General features: G+C 43.5%; 1 protein-coding gene across 2 annotated transcripts in view; it reads right to left on the bottom strand.

Moving 5' to 3' along the window:
- The window catches only part of UGGT2 (UDP-glucose glycoprotein glucosyltransferase 2), a 241,848-nt gene that overhangs the window by 146,202 nt on the left and 77,703 nt on the right, over window positions 1–17,943 (bottom strand). For both annotated transcript variants that reach the window (XR_016438638.1, XM_090023359.1), the window contains exons 11-14: window positions 17,719–17,810; window positions 14,894–15,044; window positions 11,951–12,070; window positions 8,239–8,324 (exon numbers count right to left, since the gene is read on the bottom strand). Coding sequence is in view for 1 of the 2 variants with exons in the window: in XM_090023359.1 (XP_089879485.1) it covers window positions 8,239–8,324; window positions 11,951–12,070; window positions 14,894–15,044; window positions 17,719–17,810 (449 nt within the window). In the remaining variant the exon portion in view is untranslated. The remainder of the gene's footprint in view (window positions 1–8,238; window positions 8,325–11,950; window positions 12,071–14,893; window positions 15,045–17,718; window positions 17,811–17,943) is intronic.

The raw sequence follows: 17,943 nt of genomic DNA, 5'->3' as shown, positions 1-17,943 counted from the left end.
GCCACTCCCTGGCAGTCCAGGGCTGTATGCCTCAGTGTGGGGGCTAGACTGTGGAGCCCCATGCTGAGGTATGTGGAGGCCCCGCTCAAGGCATGCTGTGCCCCTGCCAGCAGCTGGCTGGGGCGCAGCATGCCTCGAGACAGGCAGACTAAGGTATGCAGAGACAGGGGATCAGGCAGATCAGGGCTGCCTGGTTCCCCATCCTGAGGCATCCTGAGCCCCAGCCAGCTGGGGAGTGGCTCGCTGGGGAGTGGCTGGGAGTGCAAGGTCCCTTGAGATGGGGGCTCCACAGCACAGGGGAGTAGTCAGCCCTGCTCCATGTGCCCTCCTCAGCTGGCTGGGGCACAGGGTGCCTCAATGTAGAGGCTGCCTGCCAGCTAGCCCTGCACTGAGGTGCCCTGTGACCCAGCCAGCCCCTGTCCAGATCACATGGAGCAGTGGGACGATGTGTCCCACTATGAACTACATGAGCAGGGGCATGCACTGCAGCACAAAGTAACAGCATTGTGACCACCAGACTGGGGGGGGTTCCTCCCCGTGGGTAGTCGCCTTTGGAAGGAGGACCGTTGCTGATCACCCTGGAATGCTACCGGTTTGGAGTAGGTGTTATGATGTCCATTCCCCGCCCTAGTTCTCTCCCACCACGACTTGTTGTTTAGGTTCAGTTAGGACAGTTCCTAGGCACTCCGCAGCCCGGGATCCCTCGGCGGTCACGTTGCGGGGCTCCACCACCCCTGCACCCCGGCCTTACGCCTCCTCTGATGCTCCGTCCTAATGTGGGCCCCGGCTCCCTACAGACGGGCCGACTGCCTCACCGGCCTGACCGGCCCTTGTCTTCAGGTTCCTCGTATCCTGGTTGACCCAGGACAGGGTCACGGCCAAGGTAGGGTTTCACCATGGGGTCCCTGACCCTACCTCCCCGGCTATACCCTTCAGCTGGGGTATCCCTTTAATGGGAAAAGAAACCTAAAAGAACTGAAAGCTAGACCTCCACAACCCTACTGGCTGGGCCTCTTACACGGATCTTCCTAGGTCCCCTCTGGGCAACCCCTACCGCACGATCTACCCTGAACCCTCTTAGTCTATGACCGCAACCTGCTGGCGGCGACCCCCACCTGACTGCACCTCCTCAGTGCTCTTCCAGGTCCCGACCCTCTCCGGAGGCGTCGCGTCCCCGCACCAGCGCCCCAACACTGGACCTGCAAGTCCCGTGCGTCTCGTGTTCGCAGTCCCAAAATTTCCCGCCGCTGGATTCCTTGTCCTCGAAGCTCGTCTGCCGCTCCTCACTTGTCCTGCAGCTGGCCGTAGCTGGTATCCTCCCCTCCGTCTGGGTAAGCTGCAGCTCCCTGCTGAGGTTCCCTGTCCTTCCCTCTGGGGAGTTAGCCGTTTGCTCGTCTCTGGAGTTCTCTGCTGCTCGAGCTGAGCGGTTGGCAGCTCGTCCTGCTCAGGGGCTTCCTAATGAGGGGTCCGTAGCCCGTTCCCCTCTGAGACCTTCTGCCCTGGCTGGTGCGAGGCCCCTAGCTTGTTCCTCCCGGTCGTCCTTTCTCCATAGCCACTTTTATCGCCGGCATTCGTTTGCTGGCACCGACGTCGACTTCCAGTCACATCGGTGTAAACAAGCAGCAGATGTTCCGCTCGGGCTCCACCACCGCCACAGGTAAGTCCTGTCCTGGTTCCCCGGGACAAGCATAAATTTATGCCACTACTATTTGTGCTGCTGCAAACACAAGCCCCTACTGGCATGTACGTGGCCTATGGGTACAAGCTGATGAAACATTTATACTAGGTATACAGGTACTCCTCACTTAATGTTGCACTTATGTTCTTGAAAAATGCGACTTTAAGTGAAATGATGTTAAGCAAATCCAAATTTCCTCATAAGAATTAATGTAAATAGGGGGGGTTAGGTTTCAGGGAAATTTTTTTTGCCAGACAGAAGACATTATATACATATACAGTATAAGTTTTAAATGTTTAAACAAACAATTTAATACAGCTATAAGTTTTAAATAGTTTTAAACTAACTGCTGCTTATTTTTTTAAACAAACTGCTGCTGCTCCTCTTGCTGTTCTTGCTGAACTTTCCCAACTTGACAAAACACATCTAGAGAGTGTTGTTTTGTTTTCCTTTTTCTTCTTGGTAAATTTCTTTATAGCAATTCATTACATTATTAACTCCCCTAATCACTTTGGAGCTGCATTCTTTGTTAGGATTGTCCTCACTAAGGATTTGTAAGCCAGCTTCAATCATTTGGAAAGCTTCAGAAGAATGCTTTGTAGTCAAAATTTGATGGGTTAGTTCTTCTACTTCTTGGTCCTCTTCTTCCATTCCTCTCATCACACCTCTAGTTTCATCAGATCTTCATTGGTTAGCTCTTCTCTGTGTGATTGCAGAAACTGCGTAACGTCAGCTTCTTCCACCTCAGCAAAACCCACTTTCTTGGCCAAGCTGAGGATCTTTATTCATAGCAGGGACAACATCTTTAAATCTTTTTAAGTCATTTACACATTCAGGCCAGAAATTCCCCCACACACTGTTTATACATGGCTGAGTAACTTCAGCCCAGGACTAACCAATGTTACTGATGCACTTGAGGATGTTGTAGTCAAGCCAAAATTGCCAAATCGTAGGCTTCCTTCCCCATTGGTGCCTCTGATAATCTAGTCAAAAGTATGGCATAACTAAAATGCCCTAAATGCAGCGAGGGCTCCTTGGTCCATGGGTTGGATGAGTGATGTGATGTTAGGTGACAGAAAGAGAACTTTGATGTTTTCGCACAGGTTGTCCAGGTTGATTGGATGAGCCAGTGTATTATCAATAAGTAATAAAATCTTGAAATCAAGATTTTCCATGGCACAATATTCCTTCTATGCAGGGATGGCACAGAGAGTCAGCCATTTTGAAAAAATAACTCGTTATTTAAAGGAACCCCAGTTCCTTTAAAATCTCTTGAGAGCTCTGGTGTTTCAGAGTGGTACACTGTCAGCGGTTTCATATTAATGTCTCCGGCACCATTACCACCTAGAAGCAAGGTCAGGCAGTCTTTAGCTGCTTTAAAGTTAAAATTAAAATTAAAATTATTAGTTTAAAGTTTAAAATTTCTCCTCTTGGGAAATGTAAGTCTGTTCAGGCATCCTCTTCCAGCAGAGGCCCGTTTCATCGACACTGAAGATGTGAATAGCCATCTTCCTCAATTATTTTCTTGAGATAGCCGGGGGATATTTTAGCTGCTGTAGTATTGGCACTAGCCACCTCACAGGACAACTTGAAGTTATGCAGGTGGAAGCACCTCTTGAACCAATCAAATCCCCAACTTGTCATGAATGTCTCTGCCTGTGATCCTTCATCTTGGTCTCTTGTCAAATTGTCATACAAACTTTTTGCCTTAGCTTGTATCACTAGCAAACTTAGAGGTATGTTCTGCTGATTTTGGTTCTCTACCCACACTGAGAGAATACACTTCATGTTTTCCATCAAGCTACTTCTTGATCAGCTTATTTTAGTAGCACTAAGTGGTGTTACACACCAAGCACACGCCCTGATCTTGTCAGCTTTACTCCAAATTGTTCTCACAGTGGTCAGACGAAGACCTAGGTCAATGCTAATATCTACTGCATGCTCACCTGTATCAAAATGCCTTAAAACATCTAATTTAGTACTCTGTTTTCCTGTTTTTCTTAATGCTACTGCTACTACTAGGCACTTTACTATCACTTGCTGGATGTTTTTGACTCACGATCAGGGATCCTGGATTTCCCTGATAAAAATTTGGAAGTTATCTGCCAAAAAATCACAAATTCTCTGAAAAAACCCAAAATCTGTGATTAAAATTAAAGGCCCACCACAGCCCACCCTGGTCCTGCTTGTGCCTCTCACTTCCCACCGCTACAGCCCCTGTTCCCCAACCCTTTCCTGAGGGGGCCCCTAGCTACCTGCAAGCTCACGCAGGGGAGGGCTGGCTTCCCACTAGTGTGCGCACTCCCAAGGTATAAGGGGGACCTGCAACCGCCAGATTTGTGTACGAGACAAGTGCAGGCTGTGGGCTTGAGCACCCACCCTGCTTTGCCCCCTGGGGCCTCCGCAACCCAGTGGGCATGACCTGGTGCAGCTGGAGACAGCAGGGCTGTAGGTGGCTCATCTGGAGGAGGGGGAAGGCTGGCTCCCCACTGCTGCATACACTCCCAGGGGGCAAAAGAAAACCATGTCCCCCAGATTTGTACCCAGGGCAGGCACAAGCTATGGGCTTCCACCCTGCTTCACTCCCCCGGGGTCTCTGCAGCTCTGCAGACATGACCCAGTATGGCTGGGGACAGCGGGGATGCATGTAGATCTCCTTGCTGCTGCTCCCCCTCCCTCTGCCCAGGCAATTCACCCCCGCCTGTGCTGCTGCCACAGCGCTGCGTGCAGGAGGTGCATCACCAGGCCAGCACAAGGTGAGCAGTGATGAGGAGGCCCCCACACAGCTCTGCTACTGCCTGCTGTGCCAGGTCATGCCCACTGGGAGGGAAACAGGGCAGCAGGGAGCAGCTCATGCTGAGAAGTGACTACCTGCTGCCAGCTCCACCCTGCTTCACTGCACCGCAGCCTCCACAGCCTGGTTGGCACAACCCAGCACAGCAGTAAACAGCAAAGCCACCCAGGGATCTCCTGGCTGCTGCTTGCCCTGTAGTGCCTTGGCAATGCACCTTGCCCCATGGTGCCCTGTGTGTGGGGCTGCGCCCCTCAAAGCTGCGGCAGGCGCAGGAGGCATGTCACCAAGGCAGCAAGGGAGGGGAGCAACAGTGAGGAGATCCCCACACAGCCCTACTGTCCTCAGCTGCACTGAGTCATGTGTGCAGGGCTGCAGAGTCCCTGAGGGAGCGAAGCAGAGTGGAAGTCCAAGCCCGCAGCCTGCGCCTGCCCTGGGTATAGATTTGGGGGGTGCACATCTCCCCTGCCCCCCAGGGGAAAGCACGCAGCAGCAGGGAGCCAGCCCTCCCCCTCCCCGGACGAGCTACTCCCACCCCTGTCCTGCTCCCCACTGGGGCCCTGAAGCCGTGCATTGTGGCCCCGGGCCCCAAGCACCAAGCACTGCCCAGCTTTCTCCCTACTGGGGCCTCAATCCCTCTCTCCCCTCCCCCCCGACTCTTACCTGCTTAAACTGTTCTGGAGGCTGCCTGAGACCACATGCATATACATACATGTACATGGTGCCCCCTCTCACCACCTGTCTAACCAGCAGGCAGTGGCCAAACAATGTTGTAATGGGACATTGCGCAACTTTAAATGAGTACGTCCCCAGTAGATCAGTGACATAATAATGAAACAATGTTAACTGGGAAGACGTTAAGTGAGGAGTACCCGTAATCTACCTTTATACTGACATAAATGTGGAGCTGATGCAGCATAAAGCTGAACACTTGACATCCCACTCACAGCTGAAGTGACCCAGTAGAAAGTAAGGAATAACTATGTACACTGTGACTAGGGACAGACATTCAAAAAAACTGAGCCTGAATTGATTCAATCTTTGCAGGTTAGTCTAACCTAGCTTGGCTAAATCAGGAGGGAGGAATTCTTGCGTAGCAGGGAGTGATGAGCAGGTGGTGGAGAGCAGCCTGCAGTCTCTACTGGAGCTGCAGCCAGGAAGCAGAGGGGAGGGGCCAGCCCTGCTGTGGAACAGAGTGCTCCGACCCAGCCCAGAAAGCATGCCAGGATGGTGGGGGTCTCTGGTTTATCTTAAACCAGCAAGGGATCTGGGACAGACATTACATAAACAAATTTGACCCAAATCAGTTAAGCTTGATACTACATTCAACCAGGTTTATCTGAAACCATTTTCAAATTGGCTTATGTGAACTGAACATCTGTTCTGTAACAGGTTTAAACCAGTTCATGATCACTTAAACCAGTTTATGTGTAATCTCTGTCCCTAGCCTGTAAGTTAAACCAGTGCATGGCTCACGCATCCACAGCTATAGTCAATTTCATTTCAAGTTTGTCATTTGCAAAATGTAAACCTGGCTCTTAATGGCTCTTCTGCCACCTAGAAGATGCACCTGGACAGCTTCTATTGCAGGAAGCTACTTCTAAAGAGTTGTTTAACTGTCAGCTCCAAAAACAAGAATTATTTTGGTTACCGACACGTTATTTTTTAAATGCTATGAAGGGCCTTGTTACATGGTAATTTTGGGTGACTCCTGGAGCTCTTTAGTGCAGATAGAAGTGCAGCTACCAGCTGTAACTCAGAACAATTTTTGCGAAGCGTTTTGAGTTACCTTACCCTAGACCAAACAGACATTCACTGTTGGTTCCAGGGGGGAAGGGAATCTAGCTGCAGGCTGGAAGTCTGCAGCCAGATTCCATTAGCAGCAGCCAGGGCTCTCTTCCAGTGCTCACTGTTTTCAGAATGGGGAGGGGGAAAAGGCAGCAGAGGGAGCTCATTCTTGGGGCTTCTCACCTGGTGGTGAAGGATGGGGTGGGTGAATTGGAGCCCCCCCACCTCAGGGGGGCTCCAATATATCTGCCCAACCTTCTGGGGAGGGAGGGGGCTGTAAAACCTCCAGACTGAACTCCCTCCACTCCCTTTTCCCCCTCCCATTCTGAAAACAGTGACAGGCTGGGAGCTCAGCAGACACAAGTTACAAAAGAAGCTATATTTTGAAAAGTCTTTACCTCATGCAATGAGGGATCAGATTTTCACCCAATGACCCATTTTTTGAAGCTGTCTGCAGCCATGCAATTGTGTTTGGTCACAGCTATAAACTGCTTTCTGTGGCCAGTTAGGGAAAAAAAAATGTCAGATCTATCTGCACCCTTAATGCCTGGATAATCTACACATTAACATCTGGAACTGGTTTTAGGCACTCATTATGCTGCTCAAAGGTATGCCAGTCCAGGGCAGGATTATCTCTCATCTGTGCTATTCAGCTTGTGTTACATTAAGGTACAGCCATTCTAGGCTACACCTTAGTGTAAACACCTACCCATCCCCACTCCCTGGTGAAAGCATAGCGCACTCTGGACTACCAGAAAGGGATAACTGTCCATATGTTAAATTTATTGTGGAAAACTTTCTGCAACAAAAAAGTTGCTATATCAAACAGCAAGCCTTCAGTTGCAGACCTGACATTTTGAGGGCCATATCAGTTTCTTCTTTTTTTTTTTTAAGCAGAACAAGAAGCCTGAATATGTGACTGAAGATTTTGGTCCCACTAAAGCAGAAGTTAAGCGTAGCGAATATAATGTGTGTCAGAGTCTTTAGACTGGTGTACAAATAGAAATAAATTATATTATACATTATATCATTTAACCCTAGTGAATTGAGCCAACATTCTGGAGAATACGCCACATTCATTGCGCCAAATAGGACAAACAAGCAATGATGATGTCCATCCACTTGATGTCAAGTGACATCTTGAGCTCATTATCTCTTGGAGTAATTCAGATGATCATAGGAAACCAGGGCTGAAAGGGTCCCCATCAGGTTACTTAATTCAGCCCCTGCTCAAGGCAGGGTCATCCCTGACTAAATCAACAGAGACAAGTTTCTGCCTAAATACTGTATAAGTAGCATTCAATAAAAAAGAAAAACTAAAGAAACTGGAGAATATATTTAATCTTTTTTCTAAAAATGTATACATGTGAATAAATAGGTCAGTATATTATACACTGAAATACCTATTTACATTTTATAATTATAAAAAAAATCTTAAAACTAAATTTAACATTAAATTTTTTCAAAACTATCCTATGAAACAATAGTGCCCATGGTGGTTGACTGAAAATCTCTTTTAAAAGTTAGTCTCTCTCTAGTTATTTGTAGGGAACCAGTAATATTCTGAAAAGGAAAAAGCTATCTAAATAACTGAAATTACTACCAGCTCTAACTCATTTGTTATTAACTCTATGCTTTTCAATATGTTTTGCTTTCAATTAAAGATATCATGAACATCCAGTGAGATTATCTCCAAAAATAATTCCTAGAGAAATATTGTCAGCACATTCTCCACTTACTGGGTAATACACAAGTATATCCAATTGCAACTTCTTGGACTTTAGCATTTAGTATTCTTGAGAATATCCACAGTATGTTTAACAAACCTTGATCTAGTAAGACTAGTGATAACATACTGTATTGCTGCATCAATCAATTGCTTTTAATTCTTATTTTTTGCTTGCAGTTTTGGTGATGAAGAGAAAAATAAAAGTTTACGAAAAAGCAGTGAACTTCAGATAACATTAAAATGTTACATTACCTAAGTGGCATGTTATGATGATAGGTTAATTCTGCCAATTTCATAAAATCAGCTGCGTTTTCCTGGACAGGATCAATAAACAGTACCTAATAGGAGAAAAGACAGTATGTACCCACTATTTATTCTTGATAAATACTTTTGGCCCTTTCCTGACTTAGAATCAGAGGCAATATAAAGATTTTAAAACAGGGGTGGGCAAAATATGGCCCATGGGATGGATTTGGCCTGCCAACTGACTGGATCCACCCCACGAATGGGGAACCACCAAGGGATAACATCCAACCTGTGGCTGTCCCTGCGGCATCCAGGTGTCTGTCCACTCCCTTTGGGGGCAACCTATGCCACACCCACCCAGGGCAGGCTCCCACCGATAGCCCCAGCTCTGGCCAACACCCACAGCTTCCCAGCAGAGCTGTTCCCAGTGTGGCTGCAGCTACCTGGGTACTATTTGCCACCCCCTGCCACTAGTGGCTCCTCCTCCTGCTCCTGCTCCACTGCTCCAGGAAGCAGATAGCATGGGGAAGTGATGGCATCTGTGCTGGGCACTACATGCCAGCCAAGTGGGGCTCCAACTCCAGTTCCCAGCCACCTTCCGCCCTATCCACCTGCCTGGCACGCTGAGCAGCCACCCACAGCTGGTTTCTGGGATCTAGTGCACAAGCAACACCCCCACATAAACATGCACATCCCCCTCCCACAGACACACAATATACAAGAATAAGACTTTATTTTGAGCTATTAGGCAATTGCTGCTATACATACTTCTCAAAAACACATAAACCAAGACAAAAATTATTTTTTAAAATAAATTTAAAATATTGTAGATGTTATTGTAGATGTTTGATTTTTAATATGATTTTTATCATAATTTGTTAAAATACCAGCTGAAAGCTTTTTGCGGCCCTCAACAGCTCATCAAAACTCATTAAGATGTCCACCAGCCAAAATAATAGCTCACCCCATTTTAGTAGGAACTGTGCAATACTACATACAGTATACTGTAAACAGTTCTCTATTGTTGTCTGGAAATTCATTAAGAATATGCACTGAAACAATTTCAGAGTTTATGTAATATTACTAAAAACAGAAAAACAGGGATAATTACCAAGTAAATATTACATTATCAGAAGGGATCCTGGTTTTCTCTGATAAAAAAACCAAACAAACAATTTTCATATTTAAAGAAGTAACCCCAAATCCACATATTTCTGTGATTAAAATGAAACACCACCAAAAGATAGATAGATATATACTGGTGTTTCATTTTGATCATGGAAAAATGTGGACTTAGGGTTAATTTTTAAGCTGAAAATTGGAGATTTTTTTTATCAGAGAAAACCACAATCCCCAATTATCAGCAAGGATCCTTGTTTTCCATGATAAAAAATTGAAAATTCTCTGAAAACTCCCCCACAATTTATGATTAAAATAAAGGCCACCGACAGTGATGTAGGTGCCCCTCACTCACCCCCCACAGCCTCCTGGCCCTGTTATTGCCTCTTGCTCCCTACCCACAGCCCCTTGTCTCCCCCAGTCCTGCTGGAAGGGGCCCCCAGGTGCCAGGGCTACAGGGCCAGGGATCCAGGTCCACAGCCTCCTGCCCCTGGCAGGAGGCCGCAGCTGCTGCAGAGGAACAGAGCATGGAGCCCAGCTCTCCACACCCTTGCTGCCTGCTGCGGGCTCAGGCAGGGGGTGGGCAGCAGCTTCCCACTACTATGCGCACTACCAGGGGGTAGGGGGGTCCCATGCCCCCCAAATCTGTGTGCAGGGCAGGCATGGGGGCAGGCTACCCGCTGCGGGCTTGGGCTCCTGCCCTGCTGCTCTCTCCTGGGGCCTCTGCAGCCCAGCATATGCAACCTGGCATGGCAGGGAACAGCAAAGCCACATAGGGTTCTCCTGATTCTGAGGACCAGCATCTAATGTAATGGTGATGGTAGTGCCAGTCCCAATACCCTAATGGTTAAAACACTCACTCCTCAGTCTGAAAGCATTCAAATGCACATCTCCCACTTTCCCAAGCACGCAGCTACAAAACAGGCTCATTAGGGGCATCCTTTAGCCATCCTGTTGCAGCTGAGCCACTAGCACCCCAAGAGTGCAAGATTCATGGAATCAGAAGATAACAAAGAGAAAAGGAGCCTGACTTTTCAGCATCGTTAGGCACTACTGTGGCGAGGAGGAGTCCAAAATTTTGGTTCTTGCTGCTGGGGGTATTTCTGATTTTTTAATAAGTGGCTTTAAAATCAATATAGAGTCCTGGGAGAAGAGACCAGAAGCTAGGTCTTACGCATCCCAGAGGAGTGCTGTAACCACTAGGTTGCCAAGGCATGCTCCCTCTTTTGTTCTTCTGCTCAGAATGCTCAATTTGCAAGTACACAAAACCTAAGAAATGTTACACGGATGCTGCCAATCGTAATAGGCCCATTCCTCCTTTTGGTGCATATGTAGTATTACAGTCCCTAACATGTGATCAAATAGTATTTTTTCCACAGTCTTCTGGCCTCATTTAGTACATTCTGGGAATAAGTTAGGGATGTGTAGTAAAGGAGACTATTGTATGTGGGAGCCTGCCTCTGGGATCTTTTGCCAAAGCTGAAAGGTGTGTGGTGACTGATGCAGGGGGTGCAGGGAAAAAATGAACATTTTTATGGTTTAGGCCAGGGGTTAGCAAGATACAGCCTGCAGGCTGGCTTTGTCTGTGTCTGCACCAGGGTGAGGCAGTAAGGAGCTATGCTGGGGCTAGGCAGCTTCTGCCTGCACCCACGCTGCTGCCATTTCTTCACATCCTCACAGGTCCAGTTTAATACAGAATGAGTGGTTTCAGCAGCACGTCAGTGGTGGGAGGCTTTGTCTGTACTCCTGCTGGGGCCAGGCAGCTGGGAGTTGTGATTGCACTGCTGCCTCTTCTGCCAGCTCCTCCCCTTCCCAGCTGTAATGTAGGTGCAGTTTCCAACCTGTAGGAAACTGTTCTGGGACAGGTCTTTGCAAACCAAGTTTGAATCCCTGTCACTTCTTTCCCCTCCCCTCAGCTGTGGCTCTTTTCTCCTATTGCCTGGGTGCACCTACACGTGTGCTTTAATGCACGGTAGCTTATTTTACTGTGCATTAAAGCATCACATAAAAAACTGCAATTACGCTAAACTGCAGTAAAATAGGCTACTGTGCATTAACTGTCACTTAAAAACTATGAGCATTTGGTACTGTGCATTAAGGCAGCCTAACATGCATTTGCTTAGTACTGTACCTCACATCAGAGGTACTAAATTTAATACGCATTAGGAAAAGTGCCTTAATGTACATGTAGATGTGCCGTTTATGACACAAACACAAAACAGTAAGACTACCAGTTACAGAGAAAATATACTTTACAATAACAGCTCCAGTGGGGAGCTGTGCTGAGGCCAGGCAGCTTCGATTAATTGATTCAGATCACTGTCCCTGATTCACTTCAGCCAAATCCGAATCAAGTAAGGCCCGCTTTGCACACCGCTACTTAGCATATATAATTCCTCACAAGATGCTTTGGTATCACTTATCAAATTCACCTATCTGAACAGCTGTTCAATGAGTACTTTTCAAAGGGGTTTGGATAACTAAGGATGTACCATACTTATAATCTAGATGGTTTTAACCAATGGACTAGTATACATTTTGTATGTCTTTCCTAGCCAATAATACAAACACCTAGTAAAATAAGTATCTCAAAACTTACCAAATTATACAAATTGCGCCTAATCTGCTTTATAACTCCTGGAAATGTTGGTTTAAGCAGTTCCTGGAAACTTGTGGGCCATGTGCTGTAGATATGATCTTTTTCTATGTTATTGACCCACTTAAAAAAACAATAAAGGAATAAAACTGAGGTCAGCAATTTATAAAGGCCACAAATGTATAACTACATCAAATATGTATACCCCAAACTACTGTCAATCACACATTTCCCCACAAAATGCAATAAAGAGGAAAGGAACAGGGAAACCAGCATCTTTCTAAGTAAATGAGTATAGAAAATGAACTCCAAAATATAAAACTATATATTGCCTGCAATGACAATTTGTTGTTGTAGCAAACAATTTTAAGAAGAACAACTGTAAGGCCCCATCTACACTTAAGTTTTACCAGAAAATCTTTGGTACCATAAATGCTTCTCCTGGCAGAAAAGTGTTCCTACTGGTTCAACAATAACTTACAATGGCTAAAGCATTTTTATGCTGTTGTAATAGCATCCAGACCAGGATTTTGTCTGGTATGCAAATATCACAAAAATGATACCCCTAACTGACTGTATTACATCACCAAACATTTCTAGAGGTCTCATCTAAAAATAAAGAGCATTTATACACAAAAATTTTTGTGCCTGGACACACCGGAGATCCGGCACGTAGGAGCACACTTGATTAATCAGAACTGGCAATGATTAATCGAGTCTGCTCCACACGTGAGCTGACACACATGGTGCTGCATTGCTTGCAGTTGTATAAGCAAAATGTGCATCAGCATGGAGAAAATGGCAGCAGTGTGCTTTTGAACTAAAACATCTTCTATGTGTTCTGGTTTAAAAGTAGACCACCACCATTTTCTGCATGCTGATGCGCATTTCGCCGCTTATACAACTGCAAGTGTTGCAGCACCGGATGCTTTCCGGTGCTACAGTGCTTGCACGTGTAAAAATGCCCGAAGAGAAGTTGTTCCCAAAGTACAAAACTTTTTCTTTATTGTCAACTAGGTCCAATTTTAAACACGTCACTGACTTCAACTAATTATTCATGCTTTTCTGTTTTCCTCAATAAAGGCAATGATGAGCACACCACAGAAATACAGGCATACCTCATTTTATTGCGCTTCGCTTTATTGCGCTTCGCAGATATTGCGTTTTTTACAAATTGAAGGTTTGTGGCAACCCTGCGTCGAGCAAGTCTATTGGCGCCATTTTTCCATCGGTTAGCATTTTTTAGCAATAAAGTATTTTTTAATTAAGGTATGTACATTGTTTTTTTTAGACATAATGCTATTGCATACTTAATAGACTACAGTATAGTGTAAACATAACTTTTATATGCACTGGGAAACCAAAAAATTTGTGTGACTCACTTTATTGCGATATTCGCTTTATTGCGGTGGTCTGGAACCAAACCCGCAATATCTCCGAGGTATGCCTGTACTGACACTTTTAAAAAGTTATAGAATGTTACTACCCAAAATAAAATATGATAGTACATAATTATTACATATTTTAAAACAGTGGTGTGTCATATTTCCCACAATTGCTGAAAGCAATGTTAATTTATTTTTCTTTAAATAAATAAAATTCTTAGAGGTTCTGAGGCAGAAGGTACAGCACAGTGGCATCTTACAGACTAACTAGTTCAGAGAGGTATGATCTTTCATGGGCAGCAATCTACTCCATCAGATGCTCAGAATGCTTTGGTAGAAAGAACATTTTTTATAAAAATGAAAGATACATGGGTAACCACCACTGCAGGTTTGTGAGGTCTAACTGAAGTTAATATCAACATTAAAATGGACTCTTAGTTAAGATTATTTTTACAAAAATAGAGGTGCACTACCATTAGAAGAAACAGTTATAATTCTGTGTTGCAATATGACTAAAATCAGTTTCAAAGTGTAAAAATTCCTCTCACAGCACAAAGACCATATAAAGCAAATAAAAATAATACTCTCTCACCCATGGGAGCATATAATATATATCACAATATACAAGTAATTACATCTGGGTCAATTATCATCAGTTTTTATATACTTTTCAATAAGGAGGCAATTTGGCATCCCATGAGGTTTTTATTTTTCAATCTTTTCCTCAATTGAAAGGACATATATCATTTGTTATAATAGATTGTTATTTAATTGTTTTCCATAGATGTCTGTGCATAATTAATAAAGGAATGAAATATGGTGCCTTCAGATGAAAATATTAATATTTTCTAGTTGTATACAAGCTATATGAAAAAATGTATCTAGTACTATGATAGAATTTTAAAAGTGAAGGAATATGGTTAGTGGTTAAAAAAAGAGGACTGGAAACTTAAGATGGGTCTTTGTCACTGAATTATTGGGGACCTATGGGCAAAATACTTAAGTTTTCCATGCCTCAGTTTCCATGCCTCAGTGAGTGAATGTTAGTGGCTAGGAGCTAAAAGTTATTTAGACATATATCTCCTATTTTAAACTAACCTCCCATCAAAGTCAATGGGAAATCAGTGGATATTTACATGCCTACTTCAACTTCAGCTACTTCCTAAATGTACTGTGTGGCTAAATTACTATTTGGTTTAAGCCTCAGTTTCTTAAATAAAACACTAGTTAAATGTAAATGTCATCATCAACAAATATCAGAGTGGATATTTAACAAGTCCTGTTTTCTTCTAAGCATTTTTTGAATTCAAATCTTATAATGAGTCATAGAGTAAAGGATATTATTAATACAATATCAATATTGTGATAGGTATACAGCTACCCCTGCAGAGTATTTTACATTTCTTATTGACATTTAATGTTTTTACTAGTCTTTAAACTCAAAAATTGACAGAACAGAAAGTATGTAAAAGACACATGTATCACCAAAATATAGACTGGCAAACTGTATCACATCATCAAATATATATTTTTAATACTAAGCCATTAATTGTTTACTCACTGTTATTGAAGAATGACGAATATCTAATGCATAACCACCATTTGCAGGATGGATATCTAATTTCCTAAGTTTGCTAAGAACCTCCTCTTTGATTCCAAGTTCATGAAGACCATGCATAACTTTTCCCTCCATCTTAAGAGTTTCTAAAATACTTATTATTAAAACAGAATGCACAGTTTTGCACGTAAGCATTTATGATGACATAAAGGAAAATAAAAAAATTGAAGCAGCAAAGGATATTTTCAATGATAAAAATATTGCAAAAGACACACTTTCCCCTGCAATGAACTAATTTGTTTTTAATATAGTTTCATCCTTTCATCCTTTTTAAACCTCTTTCCAAATAGCATTAAGGATATAACTTTAACTACATTTCCACATTCTTTTAGAGAACAGGAATAAGTCTAGTTGTCTGTCCAAGAAAATATATGGAAAAATCATAGCTTTATTATGGAAAAACATGCAAACATCACATTTTTAATTTTAAAATGGAGTGCAGCATACATTGTTTTCCAGTCACTGTAAATATTTTTTTACTTTAGAAAAGCTATAAATACATATTAAATTCATTCATGTAGAAAAATCCATAAATCACGTTAAATAGTGATAATAAAAAATAAATAATACAATGGCTGCTTTGAAAAAATAGATTATATACTAATTCATAGGATTTTCAAGATCTTATGTTACTTCCAAGTACATCTTTATATAAACAAAAAAGAAATACTCTGTAGAAGCAGTCTGTGGGATTTAAGATGACACCATTGGATGACAGGATGATTGGTTACATTTAGAAACATTTAGAAAATCATTGTTGCAACCATGAAAACTGGAAATTTCATTTTAAGCAAGAAAGCAGAAGCAACTCCATAGAGGATGAGTGAATAATCACTTTAAAATCCCAAATTTCTTTAGAATTCTGTGGTAAGCTGGGGCAGCTTAACAAACAACCAGCCTTAACAACAGTATGTCTAACAGTAAGATGATTTGAAAGAAGCTTATGATGAAAAAAGCTTATTAGTTACCATATTTATTTGTCTACCATATGTATCTTTCCCCCCCAAAAATAGCTTTCAAAAACTGAGGTGTCTGAAGTTGGGAAGTTGATTTTCTGCCAAGAACAGAAGCATGGAGATGCTGTAAGGTAGCTGTTCTTTCTTTTCTTTCTCTTCCCTCCATATGGAGGGAAGGGCAGAGTCCAGCAGAGCAGATCCAGGAGGTGCAGTAGTGTAGTCGCATCCAACTTTGATCCCTGCTTCAAAGTTTAAAGTTTAAGAACAACTGCCTAGCAGCAGCTGTGGCACTTCTATTTAGGCAGAGCTGAAGAAAACAATTGACTTAATAACTCAAGCCATTCAACAGGTCTTTTTTTTAATGGCCTTTATGTTCCACTAACTAAGCTGGAGCCTGGGGGGAGGGGTGCTGTCCCACAGTGCTCTAGAGCTGGCAGAGCCTCACTCAGGGCAGGCAGCGGCTCCTCCCCGAGGTGAGGCAAGGCAGGGATGGAGGGTGAGGCTGGGGGCTGGAGTGGGCTCTGCCAGCTCTGGGGAAGTGCTCCACCCCTGATGCGGGGGAGTGGAGCACTTCCCTGGAGCTGGTGGAGCCCGCGCCAGGCTCCTGCCCCAGGCTCTACTGGTGTGCGGCCTTGAAAAGGCTGTGCGTGACCACACTTCAGTCGTGCGTGGCCACGCATGCGCGCACCTTAGAGGGAACCTTGGTTAAAACTGTAGGTTTTATCTGAGCAGGAAAGGAAGGGCGAGTAAGCTGAAGATCAAGCTCTGTTCCTGGTCTATTCAACCACAACTTTGGAAAAATGTTTTTTTCCTTCATTCTTCTTTCCCAAAACTAATGTGTGTACTATTTGGTGCACGTGGTGTGAGAGAAAATACAGTACTAAAACAATATAGAATTAATTATTCATGCTTTTAAATATTATTGAAAACTAATGTGATTCAAACTGTAATTCTTAGCAGACTGCCTTGATTTTCACATGCACTAATTAAAAAAATTACCAAGCATGTACATGTTTTCTCACATATCTCACAACTGCTCCCTGCAAATAACACACACAAGTTGTTTTGGGAAGGCAGAATGAAGAAAACAAGATTTTGACAGTCATGGCTGAATTCAGGCCACACAAGCAGGGACAAAGTCTACTTTTCATCATTCATTCTCTCCTTGCAAGCTCTATAGCTCAAACTAACTTTCAAAGCCTCTAGTAGTGAACTGGCAGCAGTATCCTTCTGATGCCCAGACAAAAGCTGCAACTACTTCAGCAGCAGATGTGACAAGGTTAAAGCTTAAGCTACAGAGCTTTCAAGGAGAGAGTGAGTAACACCAGATTCCACCCTCCTGCATGCAGCTGAAGCCAAGCACACTGTCAACCCTGGCATCCATTACAGCATTTCTATACCTTCATGCCAGCGCAAAAATCAGTTAAAATCATCCTCAGTTAAAACTCAGCCCCATAATGGAATGCCTAATTTTTGGGAAAAGGGTGTGAATGGTATGCAGGTACATACAGTAATTTCATTTTTCAGAAAACATCATTTTTGCCACCTCTTCTACATATGCATACAATATTTCTTACACTATAATTTCATTTCACATGGTAAGTTGTCCATATTATAAAAAAACATTTTCCAAAGGAAAATGATATTATATATCATCAGAGAATATTTGCATAACAAAGGCAAACCAAAAGTACACCAGCATTTTAAATCTTTACTGGACTTATTTAAATTTGTGTTCCACTGTGAGTAAAAGTTAACTCATTATGCAAAAATCTGGAAACTAAAGAATAAATTCAGTAATTAAGTTCTTACCTAAATGGATCATGAAAATCCAGGTCAATATGAAGACCGTTTAGAAGTAAACGTGCTTCTCCAGGCTGAATACCAAGTGTTTCATGGAAATGCTTGAAACACAAAGGGAAAAACCGCTAGTTTACTTAGGTGCAAGTCAACAGCAGTGTGATCATCATAGAGGACATTCCGGTTTTCTGCTCCTTTGTCCTTTATTGATACGAAACTCGATGCCTCTATGTGTCC

Source organism: Crocodylus siamensis, chromosome 1 (genome assembly GCF_052110815.1).
Source record: "Crocodylus siamensis isolate JL-2025a chromosome 1, ASM5211081v1, whole genome shotgun sequence".
NCBI lineage: Eukaryota > Metazoa > Chordata > Crocodylia > Crocodylidae > Crocodylus > Crocodylus siamensis.
Note: the sequence above shows the minus strand (reverse complement) of the source record. Positions and strands in the feature narration are given on the sequence as shown.